The 19,045-nt window shown below is 35.9% G+C and overlaps 2 protein-coding genes across 5 annotated transcripts; one reads left to right on the top strand and one right to left on the bottom strand.

Moving 5' to 3' along the window:
• Positions 1-483: 483 nt before the first annotated feature.
• Positions 484-4,057, top strand: cfap418 (cilia and flagella associated protein 418). The gene is made up of 6 exons (XM_079469630.1): positions 484-886; positions 1,170-1,260; positions 1,420-1,475; positions 1,569-1,634; positions 1,826-1,921; positions 2,987-4,057. Exons 1-6 carry the CDS (start codon positions 696-698, stop codon positions 3,144-3,146), a joined length of 660 nt encoding a protein of 219 aa, XP_079325756.1. The 5' UTR covers positions 484-695; the 3' UTR covers positions 3,147-4,057.
• LOC306901678 (uncharacterized protein) lies at positions 2,810-16,387 on the bottom strand. 4 transcript variants are annotated; one of them, XM_079469627.1, is made up of 17 exons: positions 16,238-16,387; positions 13,674-13,736; positions 12,162-12,443; positions 11,761-12,069; positions 11,094-11,156; positions 10,824-10,958; positions 9,047-9,163; positions 7,524-7,658; positions 5,562-5,642; positions 5,322-5,411; positions 5,152-5,238; positions 4,993-5,061; positions 4,764-4,838; positions 4,585-4,683; positions 4,440-4,502; positions 4,097-4,201; positions 2,810-3,939 (listed from the first exon to the last, which is right to left on the bottom strand). In XM_079469627.1, the coding sequence occupies exons 1-17, from the start codon at positions 16,287-16,289 to the stop codon at positions 3,797-3,799; spliced, it is 1,968 nt and encodes a 655-aa protein (XP_079325753.1). In that variant the 5' UTR covers positions 16,290-16,387; the 3' UTR covers positions 2,810-3,796. The 4 variants fall into 4 exon arrangements, with proteins under 4 accessions (XP_079325753.1, XP_079325755.1, XP_079325752.1 ...); XM_079469629.1 differs by having other exon boundaries at positions 4,764-4,841; positions 5,152-5,235; positions 9,095-9,163; XM_079469626.1 differs by having other exon boundaries at positions 2,811-3,939; positions 4,585-4,686; positions 4,764-4,841.
• Between the last annotated feature and the right edge of the window lie 2,658 nt (positions 16,388-19,045).

Raw genomic sequence — 19,045 nt, 5'->3', positions numbered from 1 at the left:
AATCTGAAAACACATCAAATCTAAAAACAAAATAGCAAATCATAAAACACAACAATAATTCGGGAAACAAAATAATCACGAGGCCTGGATATCTTGATTGAAAGGAGTTTCAAAAATTAACAGTATCTATCCCATTCCAACAAAGTGCCGAAATCTTTCAGGGTTTGACTGATTTCGATGTGGTTTTGACTTGTTATTTTCTTTTCCTAATGGTTGTTGTGTTTTAAGATTTGCTGTTCTGTTTTTAGATATGATATCGCGTTTTCATGTCATTTTGATTTTGAATTAGTTTTGCAACTTGTTGTACGCGTTCATGTGTTTTGGAGGAGGCGTGGCTTTGGACGGCGATTCGCATCGAGGGTGGGATCATGATTTCAGCGCTAAAACAATTTTCTCCATCTGTAATCGTCTCGGCTATATATTGATCTGTGTTATTACAAGTGCAGTACATGTGAGTTGTCGTGGCCGAGTGGTTAAGGCGATGGACTAGAAATCCATTGGGGTCTCCCCGCGCAGGTTCGAATCCTGCCGACAACGAATTACATTTTTAACACAAATTCAGATTGTATCTGTTACAAAACGTCGCATAAATATATTTTTAACATTTTCTTTAACGTTACTTTGGTACATTAAAGTTGAATTGGTCAAATATAATAAGAGCTGTAATGTAACCTTACCAAGCGAACAGGAAGGAAATGATCCAACGTTTCTATAGCGACAGGAGCGGCGTTCTGTTCCGGACAATCATGGCGGACGATTTGGACGATTTACTTGATGAAGTCGAATCTAAGTTTTGCTGCAACACGTCGAAATCAAAACAAAGTACTTATCGTTTAAAACAAACGGACCGAAGGTGTGCGAGTCCTCAGGACAAGAAACAGTCAAGGTAGCAGACACGTACCAACATGGCTAAACGACTAACGTTAATCTTTTAAAACCAAAACCTTATGAAAACCGTCACAGCTGATCACTTTTCATGTGTTATTTCTTTACCAACGGTTCGTAGGTTTCAAGTTTGATGATGAATAGTTTAAAATGAACGCGTTGCTCGTATGCTAACACACCAGTATCACGTGCGTTTTCGTGATGTTTTAGCCAACCCATCCATCCTATAATCTCAAAGATACAGAGGGTTCTCCTTTAATGAATTTACCTTTTTGTATCCCCAGAAAACAAGGAAGCAAAGGAACTGAAAATGATGACATTGATGCTATGCTGCAGGAAATATTGGAGGACGATTATCAGCCCATAAATTTACATGCAAGTCATGCACACATCATTTAAATACAACATGCTTAAAATCAATGAGCTCATATGGTATCCATTAAAAATATGTATCAAATCGTACACAATAATGCAGTATTGTTGTTAAACCACACATATTCTAATAATCTTCAATATCTATAATGTACCGGGCAGGAACCCATTGGTCCAACTTCCACAGTTGATGCATGTTCCCAGACGGTGCCCAAAAAGTAAGTAGGCCTACATTAATTTTGCTATCTAAATCAAATTAAGATATAATATGTGCCAATAATCACTGATTGTTATTGTCCCTTTCTGCACAGATGTTGTCCTGTGTTTCTTGGTGGAAGCTCTGTACAGCATGGTGTTGGAACTAGTGTTTCTCAGAGGTAGAGTCACATCAAGATCTGTCTTGCCTGGATTTAAGTTTACCTGAAAAATCTGTCATCACCTGTTGTTCTTAACTGTGGGCGACAGACAGTAGAGACCCAAGGCGACGGTCACAGTTTGTATTCAAACCAATACAATTCCTATTATAACCATTAAACCTATTAGTATTTTGGTGATCTTGTTTTTAAAGGGCCTGCAACCAGTTAAGATGTACATCATGCGACTTTCGAGTGGCAATGTTTGACGACCACGAGTGGGACCCATCCTGCGATTATTTGTTTTTAAGGTGAGCCATCTTATAAAAAATAGCACAAGGTTACAACTTCCAATCAGAAGAGGGCAGCATTGATCCATGTTACTCAGGACAAGCAGATTCCATTACAACGGATGGAGTTATTCATTTATGATCAGTAAGTTTGCGTTATCATACTTTGTTATTAAACATCACTTGGTCCGTGTTTTTATCTCAATATGAAAGTGTCAGTTTACTTCAATGAAGTGCGTACATATAAAGTCACTTCATTAAATATTTAAATGGGCCTTAGCCATTGATAAAAATAGCTTTCGAATGCAAAAATTCAGCAATACAGTGTGGGAAGTTTTCAGTGCAGACTCAGTTTTTTGTCGGACTGCGTCATTTCCTTATTATCTACAGTGTCTTGCAGTCTTTTGCTCAATTGTAGCATCAAACAAACAATGAATCATTCGCTCTGTCTTTTATGTTGCTCTCTTTTGTATTAACGTCACGATGCACTTTTTCTACATACTCCGGTGCAGTCGAGCTCTTAAGTTAAAGTCGCTTTGGGTTTTGAAGATCAATTTTTCCGCTGTTGGAACTTTAATAAAGATAGCACATGGTTATAACTTCACAAGGAAACAGTCGCTTCATGTGATAGAAGCTGTGTTTGCTTTATCCTGCGCTCACAAACTTTAAGAAAGAAAATGTAATCTCTTCAATTTTGAGTGACATTTTAGATCACCACAAGCATGGGCTGGCAGTTTTATTACCACAACGTTGCTCTTTTAATGCGTCCTTGTGCTTTGTTGTAGTAAGCTTTTGTGTGACACAAGTAGGTACAACTTTCCTATATGGCAAAGAAAAACAGAAAACATTTGTCAACTACCCACATGTCTCCTTTAGTTAGCCAGCGGCAATTTGAAATCAAAGAACAATCACAAAAAGAATATGTTTATTCAGTCATTTATGTATTTGTTTTTGCAGATTTGCACGTGAATATACAGGGTCTCCAGTTATGCAAAAAGTGTAGGGATTAATTGGAGATTCGCGATCTGCACACATGAATAAATATATTCAAGTCCTGACAACGTGTCTTTTTCTTCCCATCTTTAGGAATAACATGCCAGACTATCACAAGTTAAGAGCTAAACTGAGGAGGAGAAAGGGTGGTCGAGCTTACGCCTGCCAGTGTAGCTGGCACACTGCCCACACACTCTCAGACCTGAGAGCTCAACACCTTCTCAAGTGGGTCTGTGGCAAACACAAAGCATGAACTGAATACCCGTGACCTCTTCTCCATCTCAAAGTCTTGATGTTATCCTCCAGACAGAAGTGATGTGTGCTTTCCTCCTTGCTATAGAAAATGCTGGACATTTACAAAACCGAGTTTGATGGGGAAAGTCAATTGTGTCATTTTCTGTGCATGTTTTATTTTTGTGTTATGTTTTGGGGTGTGTCATTGCTATAGTTAGTTTACATGCAGCAGTTTGCCACTGAAGGATTAAGCACAGCGGCTGCTTTGTATTATATCAATGCTATGTAATGCGTGTAAATATTCTACATTCAATTGTGCAAAGAAAACTACAAAATTAGGACTTTAGTGATTTGAGGCACACCTCTTCCTAAACGTAGATGTTTCGTTCAAGTGATATTCCTAAATTGATTCCTCCTGCGATATTTTATGCAAAGATGGTAGATCAATGATTTTAAAGTGTTTATTGTAGATTGGATAAACAATATTTTGTTGTGTTGGAAAAGTCCTCTCAGGTATTGCAAGTGCCCATTACATTCCAATTGGATGTTTTTGGGATGCATTGTCGTTCTCAGTAAATAATAAATGCACATTGTCCATGGAAAGAATAGATTTCCTTTTCAAATGTTGTTAAAAGTTTTTTGTGTCACCCAGTGCCAGTTTTCATGTTTTCACCAGTTTTCAGGCTTATCATAGTCATTGTCTGAAGAGGAATGAGCATCTTGTTCTCTTGCTGGAGAACATCCATCATTCTGATTCCTTGGTTGAACATTCACATACGAATTCTCAGATGATGTGCTGGTGTTATCTGTTTCTAAAAACAAAACAAAATAGGTTTATGCTTTGTTTGTTACTGTCTTTGCTCTACTTCCAAATGTTCACTGTCTGATCCGAGTTCAAAAGAGTTGAGGTTTAAGAACAGGGAGATCTTCAAGCTGAGAAATGTCATATGATGGAAGTGCAAGTGGTACCTTGACTGAGGTTTCTAGGTATACGATGGTCTCGGTAACCGACAGCACTTCCTGTGCTGCTGTTGTAATCTACAGACGCCTCAGGAGGTAATGGGCTTTCCTTACCTTCAAACAGAAAACCAGAAGGAACCTCATTGTAGGTCAAAGTTTTATACTCAGTTTATAGAGTACATTCAAGTGGGAAATCTGAGACCACACTTAAATCTGGAATTCTAAATCATAACATTTGACACACAAAATAAACATTATGTACTTACTAACCATGTTATCCTTGTACAAAGAACAATATGTTCATTTTCAATTCATGCAGGAAAAAACGGACCTCAAATTCACGTGAACATACCAATCTCTATGTTTTGATAGCACTCTCCTGAAGATGTGCTGTCTGAATCATTCCCAACTGGCGCTAAAAAACAAATTCACACTTTTTATTCTAGATTTATTCTAGAAATTGTCAATATTGTCCCATTGTTAAATGAAAGAAGTACCTTGTTCGCAGATGCCACTGTAAACAACAGTGTTTCCTGTCATCTGAGCGTTGTGAGGTGTCAGGGGTGACTGCTCATGAAGTGATGGGCTTTCCTCATCTTCTAGAGAAAACAATTTAGCTGACTGGATAAATCCACTAAGTGTTCAGCAAAAATATATTTTAAAAACCTCAACCTACCAGACTTGAGATCATTGTCCGACTCAATGTTTTGATAGACCTCAGAAGACATACTGTCCGAATCATTCACATTTTCTGCTAAAGAGTAAATAGAATGAATACATCTTAAATATATTTCTCAACTGAAAGATAGCTTTAAAGATGCAAAGTTCTACAGGTTCGTAATTCTACGAGGGTGAATACATTTTTCACTTCAGGCACACATTTGGTTTCATTGCAGTGGTTTTACCTTGTAAGTTCTGGTTACTGCAAGACATGGTTGTCAATGGTAAATTATCCTGAAGTGAAGCTTCCTCATCTTCAAGACAAAAATAAGAAGGAAAATATCAAGTAAATCAAACAAAAGCATAATATACATTTCATGAACCCAACACAGATCTATACATACTTGTTTTCATAACATTGTCCATGTCAGTCTTTGTGCTTTCATAGAACTCTCCTGAAGACGTACTGCTTGAATCATTCATATCGACTGCTGCGTAGAAAGCGAAGAATTAATTCATTTCAACCTCACGCTAAAAAATACCATTTAGTCTAGCAGTTAAATAAGAGTTAAACCTTGAGTTGGGGTGGCAGTCTCCAAGTCGGCGTCTCCAAAGGCCAATGGTGTAAATAGAGACTTATCAAGATGAGTTGGGATTCCATCTACTGTAGAAGAAAACAAGCTATTCAATGTGGAAAGATATTGATTCTGATAAATGGTGTGACTGATTTAATTCCTAAGGAACTCAAATATTCAAGCAGTTATTCTCAGTTATTCTCAAATCTCAGTTATTACTTCTGTGTATCTGTTCATACCTGACTTGTGGATGGTGTCCATGTCGATGTTTTGATAGTCTTCATCAGATGATGAACTGATTGAGTCATTCATGTTCACTGCTAGAGCAAACAATTCACAACCTATTAGATTAGATTTTTTACAGAGATCGTTGTTTATCATTTAATTCGGACCCTCTAGGATGTGAGTCAACCATGACAAAATAAGAAACTCTATTTAATTATTTAGTTTTGTGAACAGTACATCTTGTACATGCCAGTATTTTGCTGGGTCTTTGATAAACTGTCTACATTGGAAACTGCTTCAGTGTCCAGGTAGTAACTTCTTAGCATGTTTAGTACAACTTATTATTTAAATCATTTTTTACCATTTCAGCTCAAATCTAGCTTTGTCAGTTATTTATTTTGCCAGTGATTTAGACGTTGCATTCTTTGGGAGGATATGACGGACATAATGTAATATATAAATATAAATAAGTTCACATAAAATCACTACATACTGTCTAAATGACTTCAATTTGTTTATTTATGCCAATCTAAATTTGTGAGTGCATTACATGTCATAACCAGCACGTTCTCAAAGGAATTAGTGACATTGTCACGAACTGTAATCTATTTATTCGTGTTCATGAAAAATAACTTGTTTGTGTCAGTCAGAACACCCTTTTTTCGTGTCAGTCAGCATGAGTTTAAAGTGTAATGTATTTTAATATGCTGTATCTTTCAGGTGTTTAAATATTAACGCAATCTGATGGAAATTCATTTCTAATCTTACAAGGTGGCTCATTCGTGTGAATTCCTTTTTCCTACACCATGCTTCACCATGGTCACAGTGTGCTGTGGCTTGAATTCAGTGTTTGGAACCAAAAATAACAATCTTGCTTTCATCGGTCCACAAAATATTGCGCCATTTCTCTTTAGGCCAGTCAATGTGTTCTTTGGGAAATTGTAACCTTGTCAGCACATGCTGTTTTTTCAGCAATGGGACTTGGGGGGGCTTCTTGCCGATAGCTTGGCTTCACATTGGTGTCTTCTAATTGTTACAGTGCTCACAGGTAACATCAGACTTTCTTTGATCGCCCTGGAGCTGATCATTGGATGAGTCTTTGCTACTTTGGCTATACTTCGATCCATTCGAATGGTAGTTTTCCTTTTCTTTCTGGTTTTGGTTGCCATTGTAAAGCATTTGATATCATTTTAGCTGTGCAGCCTATCATTTTCTGCACTTCTTTATATGTTTTCCCTCTCCAATACATTTTTTATCAAAGCAAGCTGTTGTTCTGAACAAAGCCTTGAAACGAATCATTTTACTCAGATTTTCAGAGAGAATTTTGCTGCCTTCGTCCTTAAATAAGGGAAACTAGTTTGACACCAGTTTTTTCACAGAAAGATTAACCTCTTTATTTAAACTCCACACTGCTATTATTTTGAATTAAACAGAATGAACAGCATGTCATTACTGTTGGGTCTGTTGGTTTTCTATTATTCTACTACTACACCTACTAGTAATATATTTGCAATATATCATTTTCACCAAAAGCACTTTCATCTGGTAAGTGATGTTGGACTGCTATTATTTGTAGATAACTGTACATACAAACGTACTCTGTGTATTGAAAGTCATGCTGAGTGACACAAAAAAGGGGAAAATTTGTGTCCATGAACGAACAAGTCAAATTCCGTGCCTATGCCAAAAACTGCCTTGAGACTTGGTTGCCATAACATACTAAATTATATTATATACACACTTTCGATCAAAAGTTGACTTGCTGAACTAAAATGTTTCTCATGATCTTAAAAAGTGTTTCAAATAAACTTTACAGACATAAAATGAGCTAACAAATTTAAATGTGATGTTTAAGTAAATGTGATGTAAAAATAATAAAGTAGGCGGCCCTAAACTTTTATAACTTTTCGTGGATGGTATTGGCTGAAATGAATTTTGTTGCCTTGTGTAGATATCTTCAGCTAAAGCCTTCTTACCTGGTGGGTGTAGCTGTACTCGGTCACTGTTGTGATGTACATGGTCTGAATCAGGAGAAGAGCTGTGAGCAGATAGATTGTCTGTTATGTCAAATCCATGCCCATAGTTTGAGTTCTGTCTTGAACCGAGACTTTCTAAGGAGTACAAGACAAAATGTTCCATTCATGAGACAATAAATGCACATGAAAATTACAACATAAGATTTCAATATTAAAACAATGGTTTCCTGAAGTTGATCTTGAAATGCACTAATAATAATATTCTATATAGAAAAGCATTTTGTGTATAGTGTGGTCTGAGACCACTAGTGAAAATGTCATATGCCTCCATTTTGTTGTACTAACAAAACTCTTCAGCTGAAATGAATTTCACAAGTCAAATCCTGATAATCCATATAATACCTGCAATACTTGATACTTCACTGAATGCATTAAATAATTACATTTACATTTAGTCATTTAGCAGACGCTTTTATCCAAAGCGACTTACAGATGAGGAAACATTGGAAGCAATTATAAATATCAAAATAAATATGAATCACTGAATCAAATAACGTTATATGATCATTTTCAGGGTTAAACACGTTCTTAAATCCCAGGTCCCGTAACATCTTAAGGCTAAAAGTAGCTCCAAACTAGCTGATTTAGGAGAAGCTTTTAAAAATACAGGTGTGTCTGGCGTAGTTTTAGGACACCTACATTTTTGGGCTAAAAGTATTTCACCAAGCGTTTTAGCGCTAAAACTAGCTCCTAAACCTTGGAGACGTTAGCAGTAGTGAACTCACAACAATCCTAAAATGTCTGTAACACTGGTGGTCCACCTTGAAACGTAAACATTTTAGAAAGACAATGAGCTTAACCATAAAGACAAATATCTGCTAACTGTTAATGGGACAAGTAAAATACTTACAATTCACTGAACATATACTTTATTTCCAAAAGATAATATTTAAAAATCATGTTGTTTATTGTGTTTTCACGTGTTTATGGCATTTTATTGTTAGCTGTATTTCTACTTATTACTTAACTGTTACTTAATAAAAAACAAAAGCAAACATTTTGATTAATATTAATTGGAATACACAATAAAAACTTGAATTTAGAGAAATCGTTTCTGAGAGTTGTCAGTTTTTGTAAAAAACTCTTCACTTTTTGAATGAGTAACTTAGTGTATATTTTATAATCTAAATTTGAATAAGGCAATAATTATATATTAAAATATTTTATTTGAATATGACTACATTTTTATATTAAGATCATAATTTAAATATGTCAGGATGAGACCTCATTCTATAATACCTCTATGAGTAAATGACTGACAGAGAACCATCCTCTATCAGCTAAACACTGTGGTCATAGTCAGTAAGTTTGCAGACATCATCCATAGCAACGAGGTCAACCTCAGCAGCATTGTGTATAGGTTTTAAGTGGAAACTATTAACTAAAATATTTTACTGCTGTTAAGGAGAGCTCTTAGTGTTAAGGTAAAATGTTTGGGTAGATAAAACCTTGGGACTACAAACCATATTGACATGCTTCAGGAGCTGTGTTAATTCTCGGGTTGTAGATACCTGACAATGCATTCGTCTGGTACTCTGTGCCTGCTGGGAAATCACTTGGATGTTGCCGAATTTGACATGCTGTTGGCATAGAGGATGAACAAAAGTAGCTTTAATTTTCTCATGCAGCACTAATCCTGTCTTAAGATATATTTTGTAGTTCTAGTAAATGGTCACGTTTAAATGGAGGCAAACATAGAACTTTATTCATGTCGTTCACGAAAAAGCGCTTCCTGTTATCTGGATGGAATGTATTGCACACACACTGTGCTGTCTATAAATCATCAGACCTTTGAAATTATTACAACACAGTATCATACTGTCAGTATGTTTGAAGACGTCGGTGTTATACTCCTACTCACAGATGTTCAGCGAGGCAGGTCAGAATAAAACATAACCGGAGGTTTGCCGGTTGGATGTGTGGAATATTGAAGGGTTTTCTGATGTGCTCTGGCCCATTTTAGGCTGCCACTAAATTCAAGCTTGATTCAATTTGACAGTGATTGTTTACGACCGCTGTGACAATAATAAACACCAATGTATATTAAATTAATGTTCTTTAGCTGCACATCTGCATTGTTCATTATGTATACATATATGGTTGGAGAAAGAGTGAAAAGGTTTCCTCTGACAACTATATGATTATTTAATAATGAAAAGATGAAATTTGGACACAACTCAGTTTGATTCCGTTTCAGTTATGTTGATTATTTTAATAACATTTCAAATAGTTTTTTATTAAAAGTTGCACCCTCAACTTAAGCTTTCCACACGTCATCCGCTTATTCTGAGGTGTGAATCTTAGATGCAAAGTAACACTTTACAATAAGGTTGTATTATTTAACATTAGTCAAAGGGATAGTTCACCCAAATATGAAAAATCTGTCATCATTTACTCACCCTCAGGTTGTTTCAAACCTGTATACATTTCTTTGTTCCAATGAACACAGAGAAAGATATTTGGAAGACCGTTAGCAATTTTCAGTTCTGTGACATCCACTACCATACTAGGAAAAAAATGATGGCATTTTTTTGTTCTGTTGAACACATAATGAGATATTTTGAAGAATTTAGGAAAACAAAGGGTTCTCCCTTGACTACCATTTCATTCTTCCTACTATGGTAGTCAATGATGTCCCGGAACTGAAAATAACTAACATTCTTTTAAATATCTTTCTTTGTGTTCATCGCAACAAAGTAATTTATACAGGTATGAAATAACATGAACGTGAGTAAATGATGACAGAATTTTATTTTCCGGATGAACTGTCCTTTTAACGCATATGCTAATAGTAACTAACAATGAGCAATACTTCTACAGCATTTATTTATCTTAGTCCATGTTCATTTTTGCATTTATTTTTTAAATGAAAAGTTTAACTGTTAACATTGGTAAATGCTGCACAATACTAACATGAGAAACTGTATTGACATTAACTAACATTATCATAAATTCTGAAAAATGATTCAGATTTTCTGAAAAAAAAATGATTCCTTCATGTTAACTGAAGCATCGGCTAATGTTAACAAATGCAACCTTATTGTACAGTGTTACCGATGCAATTTAAATTCCTATTTATCAAGTACTTACATTGTTGGTTACATCAGACTTCACACTTACTTGTTGAAAACAATATTTTCGTTGATGTCTCAGTAATACATTTGAACTGCAATATGTGCTTATGAAGACACAAGCGTGCTGAAGAATGTACAATAAACAAAGCAAAACCTTTGTACTTGCCCTTTCTTTTAAAAAGCACACCGACAGCAGCATTTGACAGAATACAGAGCAGCAGAGCAACAGATAAGATGAAGCAGCCAACAACTGCTGGTGAAACTCCACTGTTGTCTTTTGTTGCCGCTACTGTGCTCGACTCTAAAAGGAGCAGAGAAATCCACGAAGGGCTTTTAGAATCGTATGTGCTTATTTAACCATGCTACCGGTGTTTAACCATTTCAAAATATATATTCGTTCAACTTTATAATTTATATATTCATAAAAAGAATTCACCTGCAGTCCATGTCATAAATGTCAAGAGTGTCTTGCTTGGTGTGGGCGAAGGCATTTTGCTCTCTGTCGTGAATATGAAATAAATATATTAACTGAAAATACATACATTTGAAAAAGGGATTCATATTTTAAATTAAATAACTGGATACATGGAAGGATTACCACTAAGGGATTATAACCAAATACATGTCAATCAGGATTTTACTGAAAGCAACTCGCACAAACTGACTTAAAACAAACTTGCTGGTCAAAAGTTTTGGAGCACTTGAGTGAAATGTTTCTAATGAATTATCTTATTTTGTTCTAAAGGTGTGTGTCTGAAATTTGTTTGATTTCTTTAGTTTTATTTATGTATTCCACAGTTTGGACCAAATTTTCTAAGTTCCAAAGCTTTTGACCATTAGTAAATATTTGTGATTTGACATTTTAAAGTAGAAACCCTGTCCTGCTCACATTTTCATCGACTGAAATGGAAATTATTCCCCACCACCCCCCCAAAATGACACATGACCTGAATTACCTCACACCAGGACCTGAAAACAAATTACCGCTCCACCTCAAGAGGTCACCAACCAAGACCTCTACCACAGGAAGTTTAGTTTGCAATGCAGTTGGCATTAAAATTTGGTGTCTATCCAAATGATATAAATGTCTAAGTGTTTAGTACCTGAACACACAATTCCAATATCTTCCTTATGTCCACAGTAGTCTGTGGGAGTGGTGTCGTTCACACTGCACTCCCATAAGTTCCTCTCTGTGCCAGAGCATTTCATCTTGCTGAGGTGGATGGGCCCTTTCCCAGCTCCAAAACGGTCTAGTTTAGTCATGCTGCCACAGCCCAGTTGGGCACAAACTACATCTCCACTTCCATTGTCAAAATCATCATCACATACTGTGCCCCACTGCCCATTGTACAGCAACTCCACCCGTCCGACACAGCGATCCTGTCCTCCGGCCAATCGGACGGCTTGATGCTCTGTAGAACAGAGGTGCCAGCCAATCAAATCACAAAGCAACGGAACAAAAGTGAAATGACGGAATATTGGCCTAAGATCTAAGATGACTCACCGCAGACAACTTCTGTTGCATTTGTGCAGTCATCTTCCGCTGCTGTAGTGCAATTGTGCAGCTTCGACTCTTTTAGAAAGCAATCCGCAAGGCAAACGCCACTGCTAACTGTTGCGTTCATAGCATATACTTGACCACAACCAAGGTTTTTGCATATTTGGTTTGCAAGATTCTGCTCCTGGGCATCCAGCAGGTTGAGGGTCACACCCGCTGTGATGTTTGTGCGATGGGCCCTTAGAACACCAGAGCAGCCGTGGGACAGACTAAGCATTGAAAGGCCTACTAAAGTTCAGAAAGAGAAAAATAAAATAATATCTCATTTACAATTCTTGCGAGTCGATTATTATGAATATATATGTTTTTATTTAAATGGGCTGTAACAGTGTGAACCGTTTCCAACATTGCATCCCTGTGCTGATGATACTTGAGACTTTCGATTTTGTTTTCAATGAGAATTAATGTGTAGCAGTCGCTAGACTTTTGTTTAGACAACAAAGTGAATATCTAACCCGTGGGGCATTGTTTTATGTTGCAAATTTTGTAGCAGTACACTGCAACACAGCCACATCCCGTGAGTCACTTCCTGTGGAAATGTCATACTGTAGCATGGAGGACACTGGGGAAAGAACTTTTTTTAGAAGATGTATGACACTGTGTGGTTTAAGATCATGAAATTCTCAAAATTTTGGGACTACGGGCACATTGTGTCTTCTGTGCAGGGCTTGTGGAAACATAATAGGACTGAACAATTTGACGGGTCGCTTGTATGACAAGGAACTGATTACTTGTAATCTGGATAATGTAATCAGATGTAAAAACTCAAGTACTTGTAATTGAATAACATTATATTTTAAAATACTTGTTTAGTTAGAGTTTAGTTTAGTACAGAGTTTAGTTACTATTTTATCGTTACAGATTACATTACGTATAACTTTTTTTTGTAAGCCTTTAACTGTCAAGCCAACACATGATAGCGAGTCTAACATGTTGTTGTTTATAAGCACTTTTGTGCGTTATGATTTGTTTGAGAACAGTGTTAATCATCACAATCTAGCAAGAACAATCCTTCGCTCGAACTGCAGCATCTTTGTCTTGTGTCTATAAAAAAAATCTTCCCTGTTGTTCATTCTCTTCCTTGCTTTCTTCAGCTGTAATCCTCCTTGTAAACATGTGTTGTGGGCACATATATACCACTGACAGCTCTGTAATAGTTTGTAGAGTCAGCATGGATATGTAAGTGCCAAAATTACATATTTTATTAACTTTTTAAGTGAAATATCTCTAAAGTGTGTGTGCAACGTTCGTACAATAAAATGTACCAAATGACATATTAGGCTGTTCTTTTAATAGATTTTCACCGTGTAATGAAATCTCTAAGATCTGGATGTCTCTGGAGTGGTTACATTAAGGCTTTTGGCCGCCATGAGATGTAAGGATGCCATTAAAATAAAACATTGATCAAGGCTTTTAACAGTGCGGGTCTTTTTTGAGTAACAGTATTTATTAACTCACTGGATGAGTGATCTTCAGGCTTCTTCACATTCTTAGGAGGAAGGTCATTCGTAATACTGAACCCTGGCAAGATAAAGAAAAGATAGAAATGATGGGTTTTACATGTGGACGAATCTGTTCCCTAACTCGTTTATTATAAATGAATGGTTATAGAGTCTGTCATTTGCGATCCAGATGGGGTGTACAAGACGTTATTTAAACCTAACTTAATTCAAAGTAACTCACTATGGCCCAGTTTCACAGACACCTAACTTACAGGTAAGCCAGGACTATGACTTTGTTTAATTAGTATATTTAAGTTGCTCTTATAAAAATGCCTTGGAAAGAACAATTTCTGGCATCTTGAGACAAAACAATGGTACTGACATATTTTAAGATATATATATATATATATATGTTAAGATACAAGCTGTTTTCAGTATAGACAGCTTAAGTATTCATTTTAGTCTAGAACTAGCCTTTTTTTGAAACTGGGCAAAAAGTTTTGAAGATTAATTAAACCATATTTTCTTTAATAATCATGACTTACATATTGTCATCACTGATGGAATTTGATTTCTTTTTATATAAAATAATTTTCGGTGACATCGACCCAAATATCTCATTAAAACCTCAATGAAACATATTTATCAATTGTTCAACCCAAAGTTTATTTTCTATAATCATCATGTTGTTTCAAACGTTTCTTCTTTGATAAAACACATTTTGAAGTTTGCTGAATACTTTTTCTTTTGTGTCAAAGAGAATGAAAACCCATACATGTTGAAACAACTAGAGTAAATGTCAGGTTTTCATATTTGGGTGAATTATACCTCAAAACACTTCTGTGTAAGTAAGACGTACATTTGCAACACTTTCATTAGCCTCTTTTTTGTATGTTCAAAGAATGGCCCGGAGCCTAGCAATTTAAGATCACATGTGAGATCTGTTTGCAAAAGCGCTTCGATCTGCGGCCCTTTTAATGTGTCGGTCTTCAATAACAATACTTAATTGTAAGAAAAAGCAGTTAGGTTCTGAAAAGTGCGGGTTTAGCTCAACATAAAAACAAAAATCAAAGCGTCAGTAAGGATTGTGTGAGTTACAAAGTTAAACTTAGTCACGTTTTCGGACGCAAACCTTATTTTGTCAAAATGAGCATATCTGTATTAATGTACCCTACATTCTTTTTTGAGTCCTACATATCTATGGATTTTTGATCATGCACAGTACTATAGTAATACTAAATATAGCTAAATTATGTTATATTTACTACTGGATGACTATTAATAACTATTTATGACAACTAATAAAGCCTTCCTGTAGCTCAGTGGTTAGAGCATGGCGACAATGCCAAGGTCATGGGTTCAATCCCAGGGGATTGTGCATACTAAAATACAATGTATAGTATAATGCAATGCAAGTCGCTTCCAAAGCGTCTGCCAAATGTGTAAATGTATTAAGGAATCTGCTAAACTAAAATAGACAAATTTAAACATCTGCTGATCGCACAGTCGATAGCCACATGCTCTACATCAAAAAGGTTCAGATGGCTCCATACTTCATTTTGTCACATTAAACACATGACAATACTTTAGAACAATAAATATAGTACTTTGAATTATTTACACCTCACATGACCAAAATACAACCTGCTGCTTAGATGTTGAAGATGAACACAGTAGATTATCTACTGTAGATAATAATTGTAATCTAGTGTAATCCAGCATTTTAGTTTGTGTTTGATGTCATATTGACTTTAACATAATATTTAATGTTGTCTAGGAAACTGATTTTTTTGTTTTCTTACAACGGCAGATATGTAATCTTGATGTATTTGTGATACATTTTCTTTGCAAGACAATGCTGATGTATTTTTAGATAAACAGGTATACTGACCACATATTTTGATATAAATCAAAATGTGAAGTTAAAATTTCCGTCACTTGCCACAAAAGTACAACATGCAACTTTTTCTAATTCTGAAGATAAAACATTAGATCTCTGTCTTTAATACCTGCTTGGCATGTTAATACCGATAACATTGTCCACCTTTATAAAATGAACTCTGTGTAATATGTACATTAGCTAAATGTATCCATATGATTTGTTTTACTTTTACTGTGTAAAAATCTCAAATAGCATTAACAGAAATGTAATAATGTGCTTGCATGCAGTCTGCGTGAAGTTAAAAAACGCAGTTAAGTAGAAGCACATTGAATCTCTGGTTGGATTTTATGCAAACAATTTTTTAGTAAAACTGTCTGTGTACTTTCATTCATTGGTAATGTTTTTGAGAAATTTAGCTTTGTTTGAACCTCAAAAGCGTCTTACACAAAGCAGTCTTTTGATAAAAGTAAGCTGTTGATTTTCCAAGATAGTGATTTTACTATGACAGTACTTTTCCGTTACAATTTCAGAATTTTGCAACTTCTTTACTCAAGTATAATCACAGAATGACCGCTTTGTTTTACAATATTAGACAAAACCAAAAATATAGAAAATATAACAGACCACAGATGAGCCCACGCTGTCTCAACTTAAACCTCCAGTCTGTTCTACCCAAGCATCTATCAGGACTGCTTTACCTTGAGACAGAGACAAAGTCTGTAGAACAGTGTAAAGCAGCAAAGGTGACATCTCTCAGTCAGAAGTCTCAGAAGTCAGTCAGATCTCTGCTCATGACCATGAACCTGCAGGTTTTAGTTTGTGCAGTAGCTCCCTGTGGTTTCCACTATGGGGCAAATTCGAGCATCATGCCTCACACATGCACCCGGCACCACAAACACACGCCCTTATTTTGCTATCGTCACAGGTCAAATGCAATGTTGCTGTGTTACATGTTCGCTTTGGTTTCAAGTGAACTGTGCCAATTTGAGGGCAACATTTTTAAATCAGTTTGTATTTCCCTTCATGTTAATTCTGCAAAATGAATGAAACATGGATACAGCGCCACCTTAAGTCCCCTACTTTAGCTCTCATTTATTGTCTGCAATTTCTAATAAATTATAGAGAACTACTGGCTGCTGTATCTGCATGTATATCACTGGGAGAAAGGTTAGAAGCAAATGCTTCACATTCTCACAAACACAGATCTAATGCAGTTTTTCATCCACAAAATGAACCAGACATCATGGGGTGGTGTGGCGTAGTAGTTAAAGATATGGGTTGGACTTTATTTTACAGTACGTGCACTTTCAGTGTACTTTAGTCAGTGCTGATCCTAGATGTCTGGGGGCCCTAAGCAATCCTTTGTGGGGGCCCTAGTCATAGTTACATTTAGAAAAGCATAACTGTATACGTATTAAAATTAAGACACTGGATGGATAATAAATTGTATATTCACATATGCAAATTTGTATGTAGAAATAACCTACTGGAATCTTCTGTCACCAAAACAAATTCCCTGTGTAATAAATATATGACGTTTGGAGATATTCATATAGGGTAAAAATGAGTTGCTAAGTAAGATGAATCAGAATAACAGTTTCATTTACAATACATTAAACTAACTTAAAGGACCTTAGTGTAATTTTTAGCGGCACCTTGCGGTTAAATTGTGAATTGCAATCAACTACTCACTATACTCCTCCCCCCCCTTCGAAGCAGTACGGATGCTGAGAGAGGATTAAGATTTTCGCTTATAGGAGATAACATATTTATTTTTGGTATTAACGTGTTGGTATTATGTTTTGTTCGTCTTTTCCCCCATCGTGGGTGTTTGTTTTATCGTGTATATATTAAAGTTATTCCCCTTCACTTCTGCCTGCACTTGGCTTCTTCCTCCACCACGTTCATGACGGGGTGGATGTTGTTTGGTTAGCAACATTCATCAAAAAAGTCATACAGATTTGGAATGAAATGACGGTAGGTAAATTAGCAAAGACTTTTCATTTTTGGGTGTACTTTCCCTTCGAGCAAATATCATACATGACAGGTTTGCTCCAAATGGACTATAGGGCATCGGTCATGACATCTTTGGACATGATTTTAGATTCATTACTGTTACCAGAAGTATTGGGGCAGCAGGTGCACCCAAGCAATTGCAGTGGTTTGTCTATGGCAGTCATCCTTTTGCTTCGTTCCGTCCCTCTTAACATCTTTATCAAACATGTGTGCCCCAGTGAAAACCCAGGCTAACATCTCATAAACGAATAATTATTAGACCACAAGCATCAGATTAATTTGCTTAGATTTTTTTATTATTCAGTCAATATTGAAGATATTGTTATATTTTCACAGAATATTCCGTAGGATGATTTTATGAAGGACTTTTGCTGGGTTTTCACAAGCAGGGTCACCTTTTGAAATGAACAACGTTTTAATTGGGAAATTATTTAAAGACTGAAGTAGTTCTGGAATGAATGGCATGGAAAGGCTAATTTAGTAAGTAACTTTGTTTCAGTTTATACTCATATTACATTTAAAATTTTTACATTACATTTGCTGTTTGCATGTTGTCAGTAGTTTTTTTATTTACAAATATTAATTATCAGACTTCTAATAAGAGGGCATTTCCATTAAGCCACAGAGCTTATACGTAAATAAAGCAAAATATAATACAAATGGCCTGATTTAAGATCATATCTTTTATAAAGTATATCCAACCGGGCTAAATTGATTAAATATTTATTTTTAAAAAACGTGTCCTTGAATACCCCTGGGCTATGGTATTGGTAAACTTAAATCAGTGTATATCTGCATACTACCACAGGAGGGAGTCAACTGTGCAATAGCCAAAATCTAACTACGAAATCGGATGAGAAAGTAGCACTATATTTTAAAGAATCGATTGTACTCACCGGAAACCCAATGTTAATGATCTTTTCCAAGATTCACTTCAACTGTGTTAATATCTTTTTGGATGTCGTGTTTCTAAATGCACAGCTGAGTAAATGTAGGCAGTTGCTCCTGTCTATCCACAGCACAAATGCACTCTTATGTCTCTCTCATCTATTATAATGGATAACCATGTTATGGTTTTCTCGAGAAACCTTCATGTTGACGGCATACGGTCCTAAAAGCAAGGCCTTCTTCAGGGACTGCATTAAAGTAATTCTCCTGTCTGTTTCTGTGTCTATGTAGCAAGGTCAGTTTTCTCCTCTCTATTTTTTTATTGTATGCCTTGTAAAAGTAAATGTATAACCTTAGTTAAATTTTATTTTCAAAATCCGCGTTTTAGGAATAAAAACATGAGCCTTTGAAAGCTTGAGATCTTTGAACATATGGAACTAATGCCATGTAAGTTTGCATTGCTCAAATTTAACCAGACACTAGGGAAAACAGAAACATCATAAAAATACAATGACAATGAATTGCTGTCTGGCGTGAAATTAATTCATTGCCATACTGACTACGCAGAGATAGTAGGATATTATTGCAAAAACAAATGCTGC

This window comes from Barbatula barbatula (genome assembly GCF_947034865.1).
Source record: "Barbatula barbatula genome assembly, chromosome: 12".
In the NCBI taxonomy this organism is placed as follows: domain Eukaryota; kingdom Metazoa; phylum Chordata; class Actinopteri; order Cypriniformes; family Nemacheilidae; genus Barbatula; species Barbatula barbatula.
The sequence above is the reverse complement of the archived record's forward strand: the minus strand, read 5'-3'. Positions and strand labels throughout refer to the sequence as shown.